The sequence below is a fragment of the Salminus brasiliensis genome, chromosome 6 (assembly GCF_030463535.1).
Source record: "Salminus brasiliensis chromosome 6, fSalBra1.hap2, whole genome shotgun sequence".
NCBI lineage: Eukaryota > Metazoa > Chordata > Actinopteri > Characiformes > Bryconidae > Salminus > Salminus brasiliensis.
In genome coordinates, this window is record NC_132883.1 from 36,520,891 (window position 1) to 36,544,463 (window position 23,573).

The 23,573-nt window shown below is 40.0% G+C and overlaps 1 protein-coding gene across 2 annotated transcripts in view; it reads right to left on the bottom strand.

Moving 5' to 3' along the window:
• The window catches only part of tmcc1a (transmembrane and coiled-coil domain family 1a), a 48,768-nt gene that overhangs the window by 18,152 nt on the left and 7,043 nt on the right, over positions 1-23,573 (bottom strand). Inside the window, exon 1 of one of the 2 annotated variants that reach the window (XM_072682228.1) lies at positions 5,166-5,937. The exons of the other annotated variant lie outside the window; for it this stretch is intronic. Within the exon in view, the coding sequence (XP_072538329.1) occupies positions 5,166-5,240 (75 nt within the window). The 5' untranslated portion in view covers positions 5,241-5,937. Of the gene's footprint in view, positions 1-5,165; positions 5,938-23,573 lie in introns of those variants that run through there. 2 annotated transcript variants of the gene reach the window in all.

Here is a 23,573-nt window from a genome sequence, read left to right on the forward strand (position 1 = left end):
TTCTGTTTCGAATCTGGGTTTCGAGGTTGCCATCACTACAATAAGGTGAGAATCATAATATAAAAATAATAATAATAAAAATAAGTTCCATCCTCAGGCTTGATTAGCGAGTCTAACGAATCTCTTTAAGTGTACATTTCTTCAAGTGGGCTCTTAAAACAAGCTTTTGTTCACACCAAAATTGACCCCCCACTCCCATACTTTACATAGTTTGTTTTCATCATACAGGTGTGGACAAAAGAGTATCTGCTAAATTCTATAAATGTAATGTACTTTTCATCACTTTATATTCAATTAAAAGACTTTGACGCAGTATGTAAACATTGCTACAGGTTCCAAACATTCCCAGTCGGTCAGTGTGTGTCTTTCTAGGCATGCATGAGTCAGACTATAAATAAGGGCTAGCTACCTACTCACACTGAGTGAAGTCAGGCAGCCAGACCGGCTCATGTTTTCATGTATGAACTCTTTCATAAGGGTTAAGCTATTCTGAGCTGGAATCCATATCAAATCATCCTCCATGGCCTGTCGTCATTTAGCGCACATGCAACAACGAGGAACCAGGAAGCTGGCACTATTTTTTTTAAATGGTGTTATTATTTTCCTGTTGATAAATTGCGGCCCCTTAAACATGGCGCCATGGGACAAAGCTATTTCCTAGAAAATTGTAATGAGGGAACACCAGGCCCTGGGAATGTAGAGCTCAGGAGGAACATGGGGTCTGGGGAACATAGGGTCCTGCTGCTTTCGTGATATATTTTGGTCATTATTCATCTGTACTGTGAAGCACTATCCTATTAAATTTGTGTAGCTGTCTACTAGGGCTGCACAATATATCGCTTTAGCATCGCCATCGCCATATGGGCATACACAATAGTCACATTGCAGGACATGCAATTGCACAGAATGCAAATAAAATGAGATGTCACAACTTTTTTGCTGCTTAAAATAAAGATTATAGGTGCCCGATGTAATTTATTCTTCTCCAATCTTGGCTGTATGGAGGGCATTGTTAATATCGTGAAATGTTGGATCACTGATGTTTGGTGAAATCTGATGAAAATTCCTGTACCTTTTTGTTGATTTGCAATATAATCTTGAAATAATCTTGAAATCTTGGAAAATAATCACTAAGAAATCTTGGGAGGAACCAAGACTGCTAATGCAATGACAGTGCCTCCATCATGTTGGACAGATGATGTGGTATGCTTCGGACCATGAACCCCCTGAATCTTTCCTCCTCCAAACTTAAACTAATCTTAACTTAAAGTAGACTTGTGTGTAATATAGAGGGAACAGCCCATGAAACAGCTTATCTGTTGACTGTCCATTTACTTTTGAGTCTTGAAATGTAGGGACTGTGTAAAGAACGTATGGAACTTTTAAGCAGATAATGCAATATTCTGTTAAACCCTCTCAAATAAAAGCTAAAAGTCTATACTTCCATCACATTTTGACTGCTTTATCTCCAATCCATTCAGTTGGTGCACAGAGGCAAAATTACAACACCTGTCCAAATACTTTTAAACCTGAATAAACACAGTTACAGTCATTTTTTGGGGGGGTTTAATGGTCACTTGTGTCATTGAAAATGATTTTTATGGCCATCTAAATATTATTATGTGGCTTGGAGCTTGGAGCTTTTAAGGGAACATTATTTTTTTTAACTGCATCTTCAAGCGCTGACATTTTACAGCTGTTGGACATTCAAGTCTAAGGTCACTGAACATCAAATTCCTAATCAAATGCAAGAAATGAAGGAAGCAGAGAAATCGCCAAACCGGACAGTGCTTCCATCCTGGAAAAACCCTGCTGCTCGTCATCGGATGAGATTGTAAAGTTATATATTCAGGAGGAAGTACTGATACTGGAGGATTAACACTGGACGAGGTAAACATGGCCTCTAATTGGGTAAGACTGTCATAAAAGACCTCAAGGACTTCTTTTGTGTAGTCTTTTTATAAACTTGCTAAACAGGTGTTTGTGTGAGAGCAAGGAAGAAAGGAAGACCAATAATCAGATGGTGATTTCTTCATTTGCACACCAGGCAAAGCTCTGGATACACCAACCCATAAAGTTGTTTTCTATATTTGGACTATTTTCCACATTTTTACATGAAGTGACTATAATTATTTATTTCCCATTCTTCACCTTTTGCACTGAAGCATCTTAATTCTCAAGCAATTCAAGCAAACAGTTTCATAAGGAGCCTCTTCAGCTGCTGTTTCACTGACACCTCTCAGCATCCTTGCTGGCAAATACTCTAAAATACTGTAAATCGTAGGCCTTTGTTCTGAAATGACATTCACACATACGCTGGCTTCACTACAACCTGACTGGCCCTTTCAGAAATGCCATAGAAGAACTGCTTTTGGTTCTTCATACATTTGTATGAGTGCAGAGAACCTTTGAAAGGCATACATACATAGTAAAGGTTCATGTTCAGACACATTTATTAAGGTGCATAGAACATGTAAACGTATCTTCAGAGGTTCAACATGGGCACCTTGGAGGTGCACTACTTTCAATTTCCCAGGGGAAAGAGGTGTAGTTTACCTTTACTATATTAACTAATGAGCTAATACTAATAAACCTGAACTGCTAATACTAATGAACTAATACTATATTAACTAATGAGCTAATACTAATAAACCTGAACTGCTAATACTAATGAACTAATACTATATTAACTAATGAGCTAATACTAATAAACCTGAACTGCTAATACTAATGAACTAATACTATATTAACTAATGAGCTAATACCAAAAAACCTGAACTGCTAATACTAATGAATACTAACTGCTAATGAACCTATTCTATAAATTTAACAGTCAGTGGAGCATCACAATAATGTTGTCACCATGATCAGAGGGTCGCTAGTTCGAATCTCGGTCATGCCGCTAGCCATCGGCAGCCGATGCCCCGAAAGAGCACGAATGGCCTTGCTCTCTCTAGGGTGGGTTTGTTGCAGTGCTGGCTGTCACTGGCATCTGTAGGCTGGTGCGTTGGAGCCGGGTATGCAGCGCTTCCCTCAAGGCGCATTGGTTGCCTGACGGGGTTAATGCACGCGTGTCAGAGGGGGAGTGTGCTTGTCCGCCCTCACTGGTGACGGGACATCACGTGTGATTGGGGTATATTTTGCATGGGTTGGGTAATAGGTAATTGAAATAAATAAATAAATAAAAATCCTATTGGAAAGTGTATTCCCAAAGAATAGCCCCACCAGTTTGTACAAAAGTCCCTGAAGTTACTGAGAGTACTGAGCCTTTCCTTGTTGCGTTATGAGGTTAACGTAAGTGCTTGAGTAGCGTATTGAAAATACAGTCATGTGAAAAGTTAGCACACCCCATGAAAACCTTTGTCTTTTTATATATAGTTAAACATATTGACATTTGATCTTCATTTAAACAATATTAAGATATGTTTAATATAACTAAACCAAAAAATCTTGTATTTAAAAACATGACATTTTTCTTGTGAATGATCCATTAATCTAAAAGCCCACACGAGTAAAACAATGCACATACTGTAAGAATTTTCTTGAAGGCCAACAGACCTCCGACTGCGTCAATATTAATTTGCCACTCGTCTAGGCAAAAACGAGGAAACAGTGGAGCCAGTTCTAGTGCTGGCGTCAAATTCTCTCTCTCTCTTTCTTTCTCACCCTTTCTCACCCCACCAGTTAAAGACTCTTATATTCGGACAAAGTCCTGTTACAAATGGAAATCATGGAAATCCGCTTTCTAGTTTCTTTAAATGGGACAGATGTCACTAACAATGCCTCTATTCTCCATCAGCGGAAAATTACATAACCAAGTGCGTTTCTCCAGAACGAGGCCATGTATGCAACACACACATACACACAATCTTTGCCAGCAAGTAGCTTTCAACTCTAAGAGGGAATTTGATGGCACTTTAACTGCAGTGTGTAATGCAGCCAAAAAAAAGAGAGACCCCAACTCTGGACTAACACTGTGAAAATGTTACAGTCATGCTGTGCCAGGCCGTACAACAGAGCCATTCATTAGTAATTACGTCAAAACAAAGTCTGTGCAAGTCTCTTAAAGGCTTAGAATAATTTGACATCACCTTCACGCATACTGAAACTTATGCTCAAACAAACTCAATCATGGGCACCACGAATACACTGCCTGTCAAAAGTTTTGGGACACCTAAAAATCTTAGAACAATGGCATTGAAGAACAACTTTTGGTTCCCTAAAAGCACTTTCAATGCATGGAAAGTTTCTTTTTTTAATTTGTACTGCCGATTAGCCCACCTGTTCATAGCACTAGCAATGCTGTCGCCACTAGGATGGCAAGGACTCAACACAAGTCTCCTACAATACATGTGAAGCTAGTCACCGCCTCTTTTTAAACCTCCGCCGATGTGGCATCGCAGGGCAAGTGGAAAGTGCTGGATCCCACACCGGCTAACAGGCGTCTGTGCTGGCCAACATTTCTTTAGAGTGATATAGGAGAGCGCCATCTACCCACCCAGAGAGAGCACAGCCAACACGCTCAGAAGAAAGTGCCAAGTCCCAGCTCCCCCACACCAGCTAATAGGCGCCTGTGCTGGCCGACATTTGCTTTAAGAGTGATAAGGTAAGAAAGCGTCATCTACCCACCTGGAGAGAGGGTGGGATACAAACTCGCAACCTCCTGGGCCACAGCGGTAGCGTATTATACCACCGAGCCACTCGATACCCTTTTCAGTCCACATAATATAGCGGATCTTTGCATTTTGGGAAGGTTCTTTAAATATTTTAAATGTTCTTCTTACTTACAAATCCTTTTTTCAAACATGGATCTCTTTAGGGAAGCGAACCTGGTATGGAATCACCATATTATGCTGTTTTAACGTCAAGAGTCATTTTTCAAATGACTGTTTTCCTTATAATAGATCTGGTTAGTCAGTAAGTAGTTAACTTGCAGAGCAGGTCTTTGCAGTTTGGACCAAATCTACTAACAAGGAAGAGCTTCCCTTTGGTGTTGCACGCATTTTGAAAAGCTAGTTCTCTCCAAATGTGTGACAGGCACAAACTAATGTATATATGTACAAAACAGCCATTTTATATATCACATATTCAGGATGGTTAGCTCCACATCAAACCTCCTGAAGCACACCAACACTAACACACTAACGCAATGAAGAAAGACTCACTGTACTGGTTGGAGAGGTGGATGGAGAGGAGTCTGGTGTTACCAGGTTGAGGATGACTTCCATTGGAGAAATCATTGTGATAGCAGTCACGATGACACCTAGAGACACACACTTCTCTAACCTTAGAAGAAATGCCTCACGCTGAACACATGCATGTGTTTAAGTGTCTTGGCTGATTCGTGTGTGTTGAGTCTCTGAAGAGTGACTGATTCGATGAACTCACAGGATTTTTTTTCCTATTGGCAAGAATCAAGTTGTTGCAAAACTGGTCACTCTAGAAAGCAAAAGTTCAAGGTTTGGTCACTCGAGAAGGCAGAAGTTCAAAATGTGGTTGGCTGGTCTTGAAGGTAGAAGCTCCATGCATCAATGGTCACTAGAGAAGACAGAAGGCCAAAGCCTGGTCAGGTTAAAATCAAAAATCTCAAAAGCGGTCACTTTATAAGCTGGAAGCTCAGCGTTTGGTCAGTCTGGAAGGTAGAAGGTCGAAGCTTGCTCACTCAAGAAGACAGATGCTCAAATCTGTCAGATCGTTTTGGAAGGCAGAAGCTCGTAGCTTGGTCACTCCAGAAGGTAGACGCCCACAGCGTGGTCAGTCTAGAAGCTAGACGCTCAAAGGTTGTCACTCTGGAAGGCAGAAACTCACAAGTCTGATTATTCTAGAAGACAGAAGCTCAAAAGTTGGTCACTCAGGCAGAAGCAGTTCAAAACACAGTCCACTGGGCTCTTTTGTACTTAGAATCACAGAAACATTTAGATCCACTCAAGAAAGACCAATGGTAAGCTGAGAAGATGTGACAGATTTGTCCCATTTGATTGCACAATGTGGTCCAACCTCAAGGCAGGAGGTGTAAAAAAATGAAGAAGCTCCACATTTCCACAGCTTTTCTGGCACACGCGACTGTCTGAGAGAAAGAGCCGGAACAGAAAGTGACGATCCAAGAGTGGGCACAACTTCTTCTTTCTGCTTCCCAGCAAGCCCACGGATTTGGGCTGTCCATTTGCCTCTCAGAGCTTAGGAAGTGTAGCCAGTGAGCGTGTGACCTGTAAACCCAACCCAATCAGCACACAGTGCCTTCTCTAAACCAATCAGCGCTCAAGGTCCAGGGCTTTAGAGCCAATGGCTGGCCGAGGTCCAAAGGGTGCAATCAATGGACTAATGAAGGACGCACAAAAGAACCCAAAAAAACATCGATCCTGAACGAGAGAGTACCTCACAATAGCCAGCGTCCACACAAAATGACAAGTAGCCGAATCAGTATGAGCCAGCTACACTCTCAAAACCATTAAACCATGGCGAGATTACACTGTCATATGACTAACTGGAGAACAATATGGTATGTGTGTGTATGTGTGTGTGTGTGTATGTGTGTCCAATTAGGAAAAGAAGTGGGGTGCATGGGAAGGGTGGCAGAACTGCCAGAAGCTTCTCAATGGACACAAGTAGGAAAGGGAGGAGAGAGAGAGACAGAGAGAGAGAGGGTTGGGGGGGAGTTGAGTTTAAAACTGGAGGTGAAAGATGGCTTATATAAGACTAGGCCCCATTCAGACATTTTGCAATGTGTGTGTGTATGTGTGTGTGTGTGTGTGTGTGTGTGTGTGTGTGTGCGCATTCCAAAGCATTAAACATACAAAACTGCTGCACAATCTGGGTTCCTGTCAACCACTCCATAATACTATCTGCACTCAGTCTCAGTCAAAAATGTCTTTGACCATACAGAACCTGCTTTAGTTGCAGATTCATGTTTTTAATTATCTTAATGTAATGTTCTTGGCAAGGAACTGTTGAAAATATGACCTATTAGATGTCCTAAATTGGCTGAAAGAAGTTTTTATTAAACAAATAACCTGAAAAAATGCATTTACAAAGTGCTGATCAAGTCATGAGGCAGATAATACGGCAGAAAGCTTGCTCACTCAAGAAGTCATTATTATACAAGCTCAAAAGTTGGTCACTCAAGATTGCAAAAAGTGCAGATCAAATCACAAGGCAGATAATATGACACAGATTAGGCTCATCCTTTATAGCCAGTAACGACAGTACAACAGAACTTAGCCACCACATTTAACTCATATGTGGCTGTAAACACATTCAAACTAGTGAGCACACCCCCTCAGAGCTGTGGGTAACCATCTCAGCTACTGGAAATTATGTGCAAGGGAACCTCTACTGTAAATGCTGAGGAAGGAGCATCCTGCTGGATCCAGGGGATTAAACCAGCAACCTTTCGGTACTAAGCCCACTTGTCCAACCTTTAGGCCAGAGCTGCCCCAAAAGGAAAAATACAGAATTATTTACAATTCAAAATTTGTATTGCTATAGTATTTGGGATATTAAATAAAACACATATGGGTATATGCAACAAATATGAGCGAAAATAAGTGAAAACAAATCCTCTACAGAGACACACAGTTTTATTTGTTCCTTGTTTTTTTTTTATTCAGCTAATTTGGGTTCCACAATTAGAAGGAAAGCTCCATATTCAAGTTGTTTTCCTGTAAATATTGGTTTCACTTGAAAAAAGAACAAAACATCATGTGAAAAGGGGTGTCTTAATTTCTGTGTATATTTTACTACACTATCTACACTGTTAGAAAAAAAGGAGAACCCTTCGGCAAAGGGGTTCTATATAGCATCAAATAAAGGTTATCTTTTTGGTGCTACGGAGAACCATTTAAAAAAAAAAAAAAGGTCAATTTTGAATGTCACTTTTCTGTGTGCATGATAGTAGGGCCTAAGGTAATCTGTTTATTGATTTCCATTATTTTCCTTGCATATGAACGCTCAAGCAGGAAAGATCAGCGCTTCTGGAGTCATGGCATTTCACTGCACAGGAACACCTGCAAACAAGGAGCTGTTTTTAGCCATGCAGGTGATGAGTTGAAGTAGTCGTGAAAAAATGAACCATCATAGCTTCCACACTTGCAGCTGCGCCAGAGTTCACTAGAGCAAACCTCAGACCACCAAATTCAGAAGAACCAGAAACTGAAACCAAAATTGTGGAGCATGGGGAACTGGGTCTGGAAAAAAGCTCTGGAGTAACAAAAGGTTTTTCATCTTAGAAAATAACTAACTGGTTCTTTGAGGAGTCTAAATCACTTTTACACCACTGTAGTAAATACAAAGCAAATACAAATATATATTCATTAGAAATACAGATGAGAACCCAGCAGATCAACTGCTCGGAAAGATCTGGATTTTGCCAGTTTACAAACACACACCCGCACAATGCTCAATTTACCCAGGTTATCGGGGTGCAAGCTTACGTAATACTGCCCCTCGCTGCTATTCCCAAGAGTAAAGGGGCCAAATGGAGGGAAGCACGGCCCTCTCAACCCAACACATGCACTGCCACACATCCAAACCAGGTTACCAGGGTACATTATTACATAATATTACTCTCCAGTGGAATCTTCAGTCCTTACAAACTTAGGGACAACAGACACTTGCTTTCATGCATGCACTCGCGCTTCCTGCATAGACTCATCCATCTACACTGAAACAAAGCCAAGGCCAGCTTCCCGCTCCTCTCTGACAGTCAGTGGTCTCATTCAGTCTTACATAAAGTTCCTCTCTGCACAGCAAATCACTCCAAACAGAATGTGGAAATGGAGTTTAAAGAGTTTCTCCAGTCACGACTCAACAAACACCCAAACCTGCTATAGCTGGGGAACTACCTTTCCTGATTGGTTGGATTCCATTCCATCATTCTCTTTTTTTCTTTATCCTAAAACACATCTTTGTTACTGATTGGCTGAGGCATGTTTGAAGGGGTAGTAAAATCCTCACTTTACACACCTGGGTGAGAACCATGGACAGATGTATGTATTAATAATGAGTTGAAAACACTCAATGCTGCTGCTCCTTTGGCTTTTTTGACAAGAATTTACATAAACCTTTAATGTCAAAGTAAAAATGAACTTATTAAATTATATAATGTAAAATAAATGATTGCATAAATATTTACCCCCTTTAAAGTGACCTAACTGACCTAATTCAGTAGAGGGATTTGTTGCAAGTAGTCTCATAATCACCTCAGAGTAGTGAATGTGTCTCAAGTGATTGCAGTGTAAAGGCAACTGTCTGGAAGGTCCCGTTATTGAATAGTATAAGTCAGGGGATGGATATAAAAATACTTCAAGTCACTGAACATCTCCTGGAGTTCAGTAAAATCCATCATTCAGAAATGGACAAAATATGGCACGTGTAAATCTGCCTAGAGCAGCCCATCCTTGCAAACTGAGTGACCATGCAAGAAGGAGACCAGTGAGGGAGGCCACCAAGACATCTATGACTACTTTACAAGGAGTTAAATTAATGCTGCCACCACCATGCTTTACAGTGGGGATGGTGTGTTTGTGGTGATGTGCAGTTCTTGTTTTGCCGCTCTTCAATAAATCTTTGACTGGTGAAGAACCCACAGCAACAGCTGTCGTATGCAGAGTCTCTCCCATCTCAGCTGCTGGAAATGTTAACTCCTTCAAAGCAGCCATAGATGTCTTGGTGGCCTCCCTCACTGGTCTCCTTCTTGCACGGTCACTCAGTTTGTGAGGATGGCCTGCTCTTGGCTGATTTACACACGTGCCAGATTCCGTTCATTTCTTAACGATGGATTTAACTGAAATCTAAGGGATCTTCGTTAGATTAATTGTGAGACTACTAGCCCCAACTGCCTGGAACTCAACAATAAGGAGAATAAGGAGGTAATATTTATGCAGTCATAATTTTACATTTTATATTTTGATTTAATTGACATTACTTTGTAGAAATCTGCTTTTCCTTTGACATTTTTTTTGTTAATTCTAGTAGATACAATACAACCATAATTCCTTTTTAAAAGCAATAAAAGGGGGTGAATACTTTTTATAGGCAGTGTAGTCAATATAGTGCAGATTGTTGGTGGAAACACAGGACAGATTTGGGAGTTCATGATTTATCATTATTATCTCAGCTGCTTAATTGCAATGCCTTCCTTCCAGTAGTAATATCCGAATTGCGGAGCATTCCAGGAAACAACCCAGACCCTCTCAGCCACACCCACCCACTGATACTACATTCCTACTGATTTAATTTTTTTGACTTCTCACTTTATTCAAAGTAACAGTGAGAAGAAGCAAGGTGTCCCTAACCTTCTGAGGGCCAGTGTACACAAATTACAATGTTGCCTGTCGCATTTGCTAACAGTTAGCACTGTTGGGAAAACAAAGTGTTGCAGGCAGTCAGATGCCCTACATACCCTCAAGCTATCTTTCAATCAGGCAGCACCTGGTTGTGTCACAGCTTAAGAATTTCACTGATTGTGGTGATGAATACTGAATGTTCTTATTGGCCTAGAATGGTCTGCAGTTAACCGAGGAGTCAGTATAAGGTTAAGTTTTGGGAGTTTAGCACTTTGCTTGTCTCTCATGTTACTAGACCTTGGAATGTGAAAAAACGTCAGGCCAATCCATGTGCCGTTTCAACTTGGCTTGCAACAAGGACGTTGAAGTGAGTTGGATATTTGGTGGTACAAAGGAGTGTTTGAGTGATGCCACAGAAGAACCATTTTTGGAACAGAGATATAAGTGTGAAGAACCTTTTAACGTTTTAATAAAATCAATGTAATTTTTACTAATTTAAAGGTTCATTAAATGCACCTTGAACCAAACATGGTTCTTCGATGGCATCATTTAAAGAACCCTTTACAACACCTTAATTTTTAAGAGTTGGGGGGGCTCCAAGTGGCTCAGTGCTACAACTATGCCCTGAGCTTCGAGAGCTTTAATCCTGAGCCATGTTGCTTTGCCATCAGCGCCCGGAGTCCTATAGAGCACAATTGGCAGTTCTGGCTGCTCAGGGTAGATGGCGCTCTCTCCCCTCATAACACTAATGTTGGCCAGCGTTTTCCTACGAGTGTTACAGCCGCCCATCAATGTCGCATCGGCGGCAGTTCGCAGGCAGGGTGCCAGTAGCAGGCAGGGTGGCATGTCAATTGTCAGTTTCAAATTGGAAGAAAAATTCGACAAAGACTTTACCATCTTTTTTAAGCATTATTTTAAGCACTGCTGTGAGGATTTGATTGCATTCAATGACAAGAGCGCATCTCATCCCCAATCTGCTCTAAAAAGTCCAATTTTATTGGCAGACAAGAGAAGGAAAATATGTTAAATAAAAACGAAGCTAAAAACAAGAAATGTATGTAAAAAATATGTAAAAACATAAAGAGAAGTATAGATAACAGACATTCAGGATATGCAACAAAATACAACTATAGCTAAAATGATTACGGTGGCCCTAAAGTAGCTAGCGCTGGCTACCTATTTTTATTTCCTGAGGTTTGGGACATTTCTACCATTTTTCTACTCCAAACATTTAATTTTGTCTACCATGATCCTCTACTACAGTGTTAATGTTGGTTCCAGCGGTGGCAAATCCATGGCCCATGCATATCCATATTCCTTAACATCTTGTCCTCCCCCCTCTGCTCTGTTTTCATCCATGTGTTAGACCACTGCTCTTTGCTCGTGTAAAGGGGTCAGCCAGAGCCTCGATTCATCTTTCGACTGTTGCAACCATGGCCTAAACTTCCTCTGTATATTACACAACATGACCTGAGGGATTTAGCAAGAAGGTTCAGCATGTGCTAAGTTCAGGAATGGCCTGAAGCACTGAATAGAAATGGCTCACCCAGATTTGACACAGGTAAGGCCCAAGACAACTGAATGTCTTGCACATTTGTTTTTACCAGGAAAATCCCCTGAGGGCCTGGAATTACCAGCAGCATGTAAAACAAGTTTGATGAGTAAAAAAAAACTGACTGTAGACTTCAGACACACTCATTACTGATTTAAGAGCCCGTATATGGGGCTGCGCTTCAGTTGCTTTCATAACTACATACCATCCAGATTAGTTAACAGCTCAGTAATTTCCCAAACATAGCTTCATCTTCTATCTTAAGCTTGCATCTTTACTTTTGCACTGGAGCTATAAGGCTAGTGTAGCTAACAAGTGATGCAAACCAATGCTACCATATTAATTAGCATCAAGAAAACTGCAAGTTAACAATCTCAGGTGAATTTGATTATGTGTTATGGCTCCATTTGTATGGATAACAATGTGTCATACAGTGTCAGAAACCACACACACATTCCCATTTGAAAACCTAGAATTGTCCCACTCCTGAACAATGCTTGGACATGAACAATGCAGTACCTTTACCAATCAGTATGTTCAGTTCTTCATTTACAGTGCCCATATCCTCTTTTTCCCATATACTTCAGCATTCAGCATTCAATCAAATAAACATTGGGGAATTAGAATCAGAATCAGTACAGTAGAAAGAGCTTTTAACTTGTTAGCAATCTTTCAAGCTTTCAAGCTTTATACAGCAAGTTCATCTGTTAGGCCGGTGTTTACTATAGGGATGCAACAACTTATCGACTTAGTCGACTAAAATTGACTAATTTAATAGTTGATTAGTTGGTGACATCATCACATGTGTTTCTCACGCTAACTAGGGACAATTAGCATGCACGTGAACCACAGATTAATCACCAAAATTTAACTTTAAGCAACTGTGTGGAATGCAGTTTTACTGCCACTGCTACTTTTCAGAGTAAAAATTCTCTCTATCTGGACACAGAGCTGCAGTGAAAACACAAAGACTGAGCAGATGTTCTTTCATGTGATGGGAGCGTTTGGATACAACCAGTATGGAGCCAAAAGGAAACACAGCCACACATCTGCAGCACCATCACTCTGGTGTGTGAGTGGAGAGAAGAGTTATATTAGTGTGAGGCATAGGAGTCTCGTATGGACATGAGCTAAGCGTAACAAGGGGAGAGAGAGGCAATCACTCCACTACATCACATACAGACAGAGTCAAAACAAAAGTCACTAATATAAACAAACAAACAGGCAACAATAACAATTATAATTAAAATTAGTGTGGCATATTTGTATCCTTTTTTTCTTATTGGCTTAATTTGTTGCTGCTCTATTTTTCCCTTTTTATCTGGCCAATGAACAGTGCGTCTCTGGCCAGGAAAAACCCACGCATAATATCACAATGTCATTATTAGCCTCTTGGCTGACTGTTACCAAAAAATTTATAAATTAAAAACTTAAATGACAGGACAACTTAAACTTCCCCTACTACATGACACATAATTAGGAGGCTTTTAACATTGAAGAGTTTGGTCCTTGATTCATTGTTAAAAGCCTCCCAGTCTTCCAGACATTATGTGATAGCTGTCATAGCAGTAAAATCATCCACATGAAATCATCCACATGTCTGTGTCCAAGAAAGAATGGAAAGGTAAATATACTCATAATTGTGTTTCTGTGTACTGTCATTCTAAAGTGGCCCAACAGTCTAACTGCCTGCTCATGTGTGTGTTAGAAGATCCTATCAAAATTATAGCCTTCCATGGTCAAGAGCCTGAGAACATGACGGCCTCCCATGTAATGTACAGAAGGTCATGCTGCTTGCTATCAGCAGCCAGAGTCAAAGAGAGCACAAGTGGTCTTGCTTTTTCGGTGTTAGGCTAGCAATGCTGCATTAGTTGCAGTTCGAAATGAGGCAGTGGCTGGTTTTGCATGTGTCGGAGGGGACATGTGCTATTCCTCACCCTCCTAGTGTTGGGGGCATTGCTAGTGATAGGGGGAGTTCACATGAATTGAGTAATTGGCCATTCAAATTGGTTAGAAAATGGTGTGACATTTTTTGCACTTACACTTTTTTATTGCTATTGAGGTGAAAAATCTTCCTGTTAAGCACAGCCTAAACCACAGAATGTTCACTGCATATTACACAGTATGATGTAAGAGTTTAAGTAAAAAGGTACAGCTCATGCTGAGTTCAGAAATAACCACTGAGAGGAAATGGCTCATCCTCTGACACAGATCAGGCCCAGGTTTGCTAGAAAAAATGATCAAATTGTCACTTCAGGATGAATATCTGAATAAGTCGCCTTGAGTTCCAGGGTTTAACAATCTCGGGCACTTCCAGTAATCAATGCCATCTCACTGAGCAATGAGGATACACACTGTTCACGTTACACAACGCTAAATCGGAAAATGGCAGTGTCACAAGGCTATGCTTCAAAGGAAACGAGTCTGAATACGCATGTGGGTAAATGTGTGTGTACATACCATAATCTATTCACCAGTCTGGCAAAAACAGGAAAGAGCAAAGTGGAGCAGGCAGGAAAAGCCTGAGACAATCAGTGTGGCCCCCTGTTGGCTCTGGGCCAAAAAAATGCCCAGCTGGCACCTGTGCCAACTTTTGTGTGGCCTTTAGTTGCACTGGCATTCATGGCTGTACGCAGCTCACCACTTACTCAACAGTAGCCTGCCTTGCAATCGCAATTTGGAAACATCCCTTATTGGGGCAGAGGGTGTGAGTGTGGGAATTTGTGCAGAGTGTGTGTTTGCTGTGTTTTGCTCATTTCGGTGTGCAATGCCAAGCTATTTCCTAAGCATCTGACCAACACTGTAGTTTAATGGAGGTTAAAATATGGTGAACTGTAAGGCAAAATATAGCAGACCACTTTACAACAGTCACTGCATGCATCTTGAGTATCAGGATTATATCTGGATAAGGCCAAGCCACATAAAAATGCAGGTGTAAACACACACAAGACACATTTCGATACAACCAGATACAAATTCCAAATCACTCAAACCACTTCAGGAGGTGGTCTGAGACGCATTTGAGCCACGTGTTGTAGCAGTGTAAACACTGTTCACTATTCAAAAACCAAAACACTTCCCAGTACAACCAAAACATCTAAAATAAATGTAAAAAAAATAATAATATTCCATCCCACACAAAGATCAGATTTCAGCCTGACTTACCGGAGACATGTTTAACTATCAAGTGTAACTAAATGTGGCTAAAATCGTATCAGGATATAATCCGGATACTAATCAAATGACTTCAAACAGGGTGTAAACGGTGTGTTATTTAAAATGTCACATGTTTAAAACAATTATTATTTATTTAGTACTAATATACTGTACACCATAGGCCAAAACATTATGAACACCTGCCCAATATGCTGCTCTCAGAAGGTTCCTGTGTGGTCTCTGGCAACAAGATAATAGCATGAGATCCTTTAATCCTGTTAAGTTGTGAGATGAAGCCGCTGAGAATTGGACTTATTGTTCCAGTGCTTCCCACACATTCCACATCTGGCCGTCCACAAGATGCAAAGGAAAACAAGACTAATTGAACCAGGTGACCATCTATTCAGGTCACCTTCTATTCCTACAAGATCTATTAAAGTGTCCATTGGAGGCACTTTCAGCAGTAGACAGGTGTTAGCATAGGCACTCTGACTGCTCTGAACCTATATATAAAAAAAATAAATAAAAAAAAAACGGCTCTATATAAAACCATGACAACTCAAAGAACTGAGATGGTTCTTCACTATGATGGATGAGACAAAGGACCGCTCTTCAGTCCTTTTTGCAAGGAGAGTGTGTGATTTACTGTACAAATACAATTACATTCTGGATATTAATTATATAAAAACTTATATTAAACTTATATAATTATATAAAAAGCACAAGTTAACTTAATGTTCTACAATGTTAGGAATCAATGTAGGATAATCTACAGTTCCTGAATAATCCAGGACACTTCTAACTCATCTAATGATTCACAGCTCTTCAGAGCTACCTATATGTTTTTAAAATGACAAAGGACAGTTGTATACATTTATTTGTAGGGGCAGCAAAATTGCTTTTATATTATTCATTATTTAAATTTGAAAATATCCACCATATCCCAACATACATGCTCTCTGGCTTAGAATTATCCTCCACTTGGCAGGGTAGGCTTTGGGTTAATACACTGTTTGCTAGGCTGGTTGTCCCGGGGCTTAGCGGGCTAATTCGTTGTTTCAGGTGTGGTTTTGAGTTAGCTTAAGGTGTGAACTGGAGGAGTGGGACTAGCAGTTTTAAGATGGTAAACGTATGTAATGACTGTAAGACTCTGTGTATCTCATGTAAGACTTGTGTGTAACTTCACAGTCTAAACATGACTTGTAGGACTTGGAGAAGCAGTTAATGAAAATGAGAAAGTGTTAAATGTGATGGATGAAGCTGTAGGTGATTCTAAAAAACACTGAGAATAAAGTTATAATACAATTACTATCCAGAATGCATCTAAATGAACCTCTAATACGAATTACTATTGCATATAAAATAACTAAAAAATGTTAATAATACAAATTTCCTGGGGTCTGGGTTAAAAATACCATTTGACTGAGATCACTGTTTTCAATAAGACAAATTCATGTATAAATGATTCTAATATGCGACTAAGTTCCAGACAATCAGTAAGACACTACCACCAAAAGTATGTTTTTACACTAAATATGAAAAACTATATATATTTACAATGTCTCATATTTGAAACCTTTGAAAACTTATGTTCTTACAGCAACAAATATCAAAATATTGACATTAAAAATGTAAAAATTTAATTTACGTGTAGACATTATAATTGTACATTAAACAAAAAAGAAAATAATCTAACATTTAACTAATTCTGTTAGCATGGTAGTGTATGTCAAGTAAAACATGCTGGGAAACAAACAAAACACAGACACACAGACACACACACACACACACACACACACACTTGTCACCAGGGCAGTTGCTTTGTATCTGAAATTACCACTAGATGGCGACAAACTAAGCAGAGTTCACACAGGGCTCTGCGGTCCACGTAAAGCAGGGGTTGGGAGCTCTGGTCCAGGAGGGCCAGATTCCAAGAGTTTGGTGATTTTCCTGCAGCACTTTAGAGCACTTTACTGGAATGTTTAGGTGGTGTGCTGGTGGAATCTATCACTCAGTTGGCCACCCTGGACATAAACACATATTTGTGAGAGTGAGAGAGAAAAAGAGAGATCACGAGACAGGGAGAGAGAGAGAGAGAGAGAGAGAGAGAGAGAGAGAGAGAGAGAGAGAGAGAATAAATGAATGAATGAATACATTTTATCTGGGTCACTGGGACAAATCTGAACAATCTATGGCCCTAATCTATTATTCATGGCTCACATGTGAACACTCTCCGAGATTAGGCTTAGACCCTGGCTTGTGTGTGTGTGTGTGTGTATGTGTGTTGTGACTGGTCAAGGTTGACCAAAATTCTCCAATTCCAAAAATGCTGAATGCTGTCATCCTGAGATCAAAAGCAAGAGATAACAGGAAACACCAGTCTGCTCACACGTTCTCCCCACACACACACACACAAATGGTAGAGAAGAGAGAAGCATACTAGGCACAAAAGAATGGACACTGATGTGGTCATCCTGATTTGCATTACTCAAAAATTCAGAATGTGAGGACACTAAAGCTATTATTCAGCATTATGAAGATGGCACATTAATTCCTATTTTAGCTTCAATGGTTTAAATAGATTCTAAAGCAAATACATTCATGTCAGCATATCATCTGCCATTTATTTACAGAGATGAGATAGGAGGCAGCTGAAATCCAGTGTTTGTTAGCAACATTAGCCTAGCATTTCCTGTTATAAACTACAGATGCACATGTCAGATATCAAACATGATCCCGTAACCCTGATCGAATGCATGAGGGTTAAGGGATAAATCATGTTAATGTGATGTTTTGCAGAACTATTTCTTTAAAGCAACATTATGTAGAATTGTATCCTTAAAATAACAGCTCCACTGACTAAAAGGGAGGCTCTAGGCTCGGCACACTGCTGACATCACTTTGTACCATATTTGTGCAAAATCCTGCAATATTATTCTGTCACTGTTGTGACAGTTCTGTATTTCTCACATTGTCCAGACATGGACGTGTGAACTATGTCCTTCTTGAGCGAATTACTAAATGCTGCTTTAAAAGCCCCTGTCTACCCATTTTAATGACTCTTTTCCATGCCTTTGAAATTCTGGTCCAGGTTGAGGTTGATTTTTTTCACTTTATAACATGTGACATTATCATGTAAGAAGTAGCTACTAGAAGATGGGTAAAAAGTGGTCATAATGTATGTGCATGGTCAGCAACAATACTCAAACAGGCTATTTCATTTAATTACTGATTGATTGGCGTTAATCGGCCAAGAGTGTGCCAAGTAATCCATATTCCCCACACCATTACACCACCTCCACCAGTTTAGACTGTTGACACAAGGCAGAGAGATTCATCAGACCAGACTTGTCCAGTTTTGATGAGCCTGTGCCCGCTGCAGCCTCAGCTTTCTGTTCTTGGCTGACAGAAATGGGACCTACTCTGCTGTTGCAGCTCATCTTTCTCACAGGTGGAGGTGTTGTGCATTCTAGCATGCTTTTCTGCTCACCTCAGTTTTACAGAGGTCTTATCTGAGTAGCCTTTCTGTCAGCTCCAACCAGTCAGAGCATCCACTGCTGATGCCCTTTCAACAAGTCATCAACAAGGCCCGTAGCTGATGGCTTGTCTTCCATGGATCTTAAAGGATGGTGGGTCAAGCCTTGGTGCAGATCGGCTTTTGACCATTGCTATATAGTATGATGGGGCTGGTCCATTCTTGGCTTTGTAGGCCAGGGTCAGGGTTTTGAATCAGATACAGCTACAGGAAGCCAGTGAGCAACAGGGCTGAACCTAGAGACGTCGAAGGCGACCCGTGCTGCAGCATTCTGGATTAATCGCAGGGGCATGATGGTGTGCCAGAAGGGAGTCCAGCCAGAAGAGAGTTGCAGTAGGCAAGTCTTGAAGTGACAAGAGACTGAACGAGCACCTGGGTGGCCTCTCTACAGAGGAAGGGTCGAATTCTGCATTCTGCATTATCACAATTGTAGGCCTAATGCTTTAAAACAGAGCAACACGAAAAGGTGTAGCTAATATTTCGGCACAAGAAAGTAACCGTGTTAAACGTATACTGCAGAGCCCCCATTACTCATGAAAAACAGCCTTGCCTAGGCTTGCTAATGAGTGAGTGAGTGAGTGTAGTCCACTGAATTTCTGAGTGGAATATCATTTCTAAAAATAAATAAATCAACAAAACAACCACATTCATAAAGGCCCCATGCTGGCATCTTACTGGGTCAACACTGCAGAGAGTAGCCATGATGGTTTCACCAGATTTGAGTGAAAGCAAACAGTAAACACATCTATATGTGTGTTTGTGTATTGTGTGTGTGCATGCATTAGCATCCAAAAACTGCCTGCCCTGCACTGGGGCGTTGGCCTAAATGAATAATTAAGTCATGAATATTCATTAGACAGGAGACACGCTGATTAAACAGACTGAGGGGCGACATCAAAGCGGTAACTAGCGCTCCCTCACACTCTGATACAGACACACACAGACATACAAACACACACACACACACACACACACACACACACACACACACTATCAGAGACAAAATTCAGGTACAAATAAACATAGCACAGGGTTGTGAAAAGCACGCACAACAAACCAGGCAAACAATTTCCACTTTTCCACAGTGTACACAGTAAAGGAAATGCATGCAAATGAGACGTGACAGTGGGTCCAGAAATAGTCAGAAATCTGATCTGAGCGTATTTTGTAATAAAAGGTGCCCTAGAATGGAAAACTATTCACTTTGGCATAGTTAAATAATGAGAGTTCAGGACACAGAAGTGACAGTTGTGAACCTTGCAGAACTGTAACAGGCCAACTCCAAAATCCCAAAACTGTTACATAACAGTGCTGACTCCACATATTGACTCACCTGATTCCTCATGGTTCAAACTGATTCGCTCTGCCGCTGAGCTCCGTGCAGCGGTAAACAGCATGCTACGGCAGACTACAGGGTCACACAAACTTCACATGTTTTTAACGTCTGTGCAACGGGCTTCAGCCAAGACAAACTAGCATGCGGCCCATGTTGGAGGGACTTCCAGACATGTTAATTGCCCCCCTGTTGGTGGTGCCTGAAGTCCAATGAAGATTTCTGAGGGAGACTGAAGACTGGCGAGCGCTCAGTTAATTGGTTTTGGCTGAAGTTGGGTAAAGCTACTGTTCAGAGCTGAACAAGAAGGTGCAGTGACAGTAAGAGAGGTCTATACTCTGTAATTATGTAGAAAGTATAAGATCCTGGAGAACCTTTTGAAGGCTCTTCAATTTGAAACTGTAAAGGAGCCCCTTAAGGTGCTTAGAGGAACCTAAGCGCTTTAAGAGGTTCCTCCACAGTTTCAAACTGAAGAACCTCAACAAGTTCATCACGGATCTCATACTTTTAACAGAGTAATTTCAGTCATAACATACTGGTGTGTGTGTGTGTGAGGCTGCTGGCATCCTTGTGTGGTGCACAAGTGTAAATGCGAGTGGCACAGAATCTGTTATATGAGACTGATCGTCAGTGCATCCACAATTTACATCCCCAAAAGTCACTCAGCCCACCAGTTAAAGATGCAAACAGATAACAGATGCAACAGATATGTTGTGGAACTATGGAAGCGAGGCTGTAAGGCTAAGAGCTAACTAAAGGCTTGCCACCGGCAAGTAAGAAGTTGCTAGGCTAAAAGCTAACCCAGCCAATGAGCTACAATCTCTTCAGCTAGCTAAACACACCATGTGAAAAAAGGACACAGAGAGGACAGCACCACTATCCAGTAAGATTTAAGAATAATTACAGTGTTCTTATTACAGTACCAAGGCTAGACTAGGCCAGGCAATGCTATGCTATGTGGCTACTGTTATCTGTCACAGTAATGTATACCAGCCAATAAAAGCAAAGCTCATCTTTTATTTGTCACCAGCCCTCCATAAAAAACTGCAGTGCTTTATTCTGAAGTAAAATAACAAATAGGATTAGACAATAGAAAGTCACATATTTACAATTTATACATAATAAATAACAATATTAAACACAATTTAATTCATTTGGGACAAAGGCATATTTCAAGATGCAAAGTGCTAGTTGTATGAATAGGGAATTTGTACCCGTACTGCTGTAGTAACAACCACTACTCCTATGGGAAGGCATTGCTGTTGGAATTTGATTGCATTCAGCCTCGAGAGCATGAGTGAGACCAGGGACTGATGTTGAAAGACCTCCAACACTTCACAGAATGCAGTTCCACTACTCTACTGCCCAGTGCTAGGGGGGGTCTATACCCTTCTAACATTCATTTGGCACTGGGTACAGTGAATATAGGTGTATTGGCAGGTGGTGTCCTATGAAGATTAAGCCAGCTGTGTGTGTAGCAATGGGCATACATTAAAATGAATTTGTTCATTTGAAGGGGTGTCTGAAAACTTTTGGACATATGGTGTGTATTTATTGTGCACTGCATGGCAAGTGATCAAACACATTGTCTTGTCTTGTGTATAAGTGCAGTCTTTCTGAGGTCATAAACTGACAACACCACCCTGGCACAGGAAACAGGAAACAGCAGGCGGATCTCTAACAGAGATCAAGAAGACTGCATATGTTCTCATTCACACACTTTCTCACACACACACACACACACACACACACACACACACACACACATACACACATACAAAGCATGCTTAAGTATAATCAGCTGTATTTTGCACCAAAGATGAAATTGACCTTCCACAGGACGGAGAAGAAAAACCGAGGCCGGGTTAATGCATCATCTATAAAGTACTGTCTCAGCAAATGTCCCACACACACATACACACACACACACCAAAAAGAGGTGTGTTGACTCAAAGATGGACACCTGTGCTCATTTAGACATCCTTTCTGATTACACACTGCTTTGTTTCCATGGAAACAAGTTATCTCGGAGATGGAGAAGAAGGAAAATGGATGAGAGAGGGATAAAGAGAGAGAGATAAAGAGAGAGGGAGAGAGAGAGAGAGAGAGAGAGAGAGAGAGAGAGAGAGAAAGTGAGAAGATTTAAACTGAAACTGAGTAGTTAATTCAATATATGATTCAATGAATCAAGTAAACGTTTATATATATTGCCACTGAATGGCAATAACCATATATTCAGCTTATCAGCATTTTACCAGCTAAATATACATTTAAATTACAATAACTATATATTTAATCATTATGAATATCAAATGAAGTACCTATAATCATTTATTTAACTATTCTCTGTTCCAATTACCATATATTTAGTGTGAATATATATTTCAGTTCAAATAATCAGATAATTAACCACTACAAATATAAATTTCGGCTCAAATAATCTTATTTTACCAGTATGAATATAGGTTCAGTTCCAATGATCATTGTTTTAAGCAGTATGAATATAATTTCAGTTCCAATAACCATATTTAATTATTCTTAATACAATGTTCCCATCCAATAACCATTTATTTATCCAGTATTAAAATAATTCCAGTTCCAATAATCATATATTTAACTATTAATAGTGTTGACATCCAATAACCATTTGTTCATCCAGTATGAAAATAATTTCAGTTCCAATATTCATATATTTAACTATTAATACAGTGTTGACATCCAATAACCATTTGTTTACCCAGTATGAAAATAATTTCAGTTCCAAAAATAATCTGTTTAACCAGTATGAATGTACATTTCAGTTCCAGTCATTAGATATTTAGGTATTACTTATACAAAGTTCACATGCAAGAACATTTTTATCCAGTATGAATATAATTTATTCATACTATAATAAACATATTGACTATGATAAATGCCATTAAACCAACAAATTAAGTAATATTGAAACCATATGCAGTAATGAATTAATATGACTAGGAATCTCAGGTGCAATTTAAACAATGCCATTGTAAATGATAATTCATATAAAAATCATACATTTTTACATTTAAGGCATTACGTTGCTCTTATCCACAGTGACTTGCAAAGGTGCTTCACTATAGAATCCAAAAGATACCACAAGCTAGATGCTGCCAAATTCAAAAGTCAGTGTGGATACCTGGATACACAATACTTAACATACACTACACTTTGTCTGGATGTCGAACAAATCAAGTAAGACATGAGTTCAGTTGTAAGCCTTAATAAGCACAACATAAGTGCTGATTTAAGTACTCAACCTGACGAAGGTTATTAATAAAAGGTTATTAATATGTAAGTGATTTAAATATAAATTACAATTTCAACTGCAACACACATATATATTTAACCAATATTGATATAAACCTAAATTAAAGAAACCCTACATTTAACAAATAGAATGTTACCTAATATTTACGTGAGACACAAATCACCCCAGATAACAAATGAGTCATTGCTTACACCTACATACCTTCATCCGGCCCACATTCAGTCAAACATTTTACACAATGGGCTGCATAATGACCACGGCATACCTGCCACTGATCTACTACACTACTCCCACCTCTACTTGTGGTAGGGTTTGATTCCCTGTCTGGGTGACTATCCCGCAATACACTAATAAGCGTCCTTAGGCAAAACTTCTAGGGCCCTATTATAGTGATCTTAGGCGAGCACCGCGCAGCTTGATTT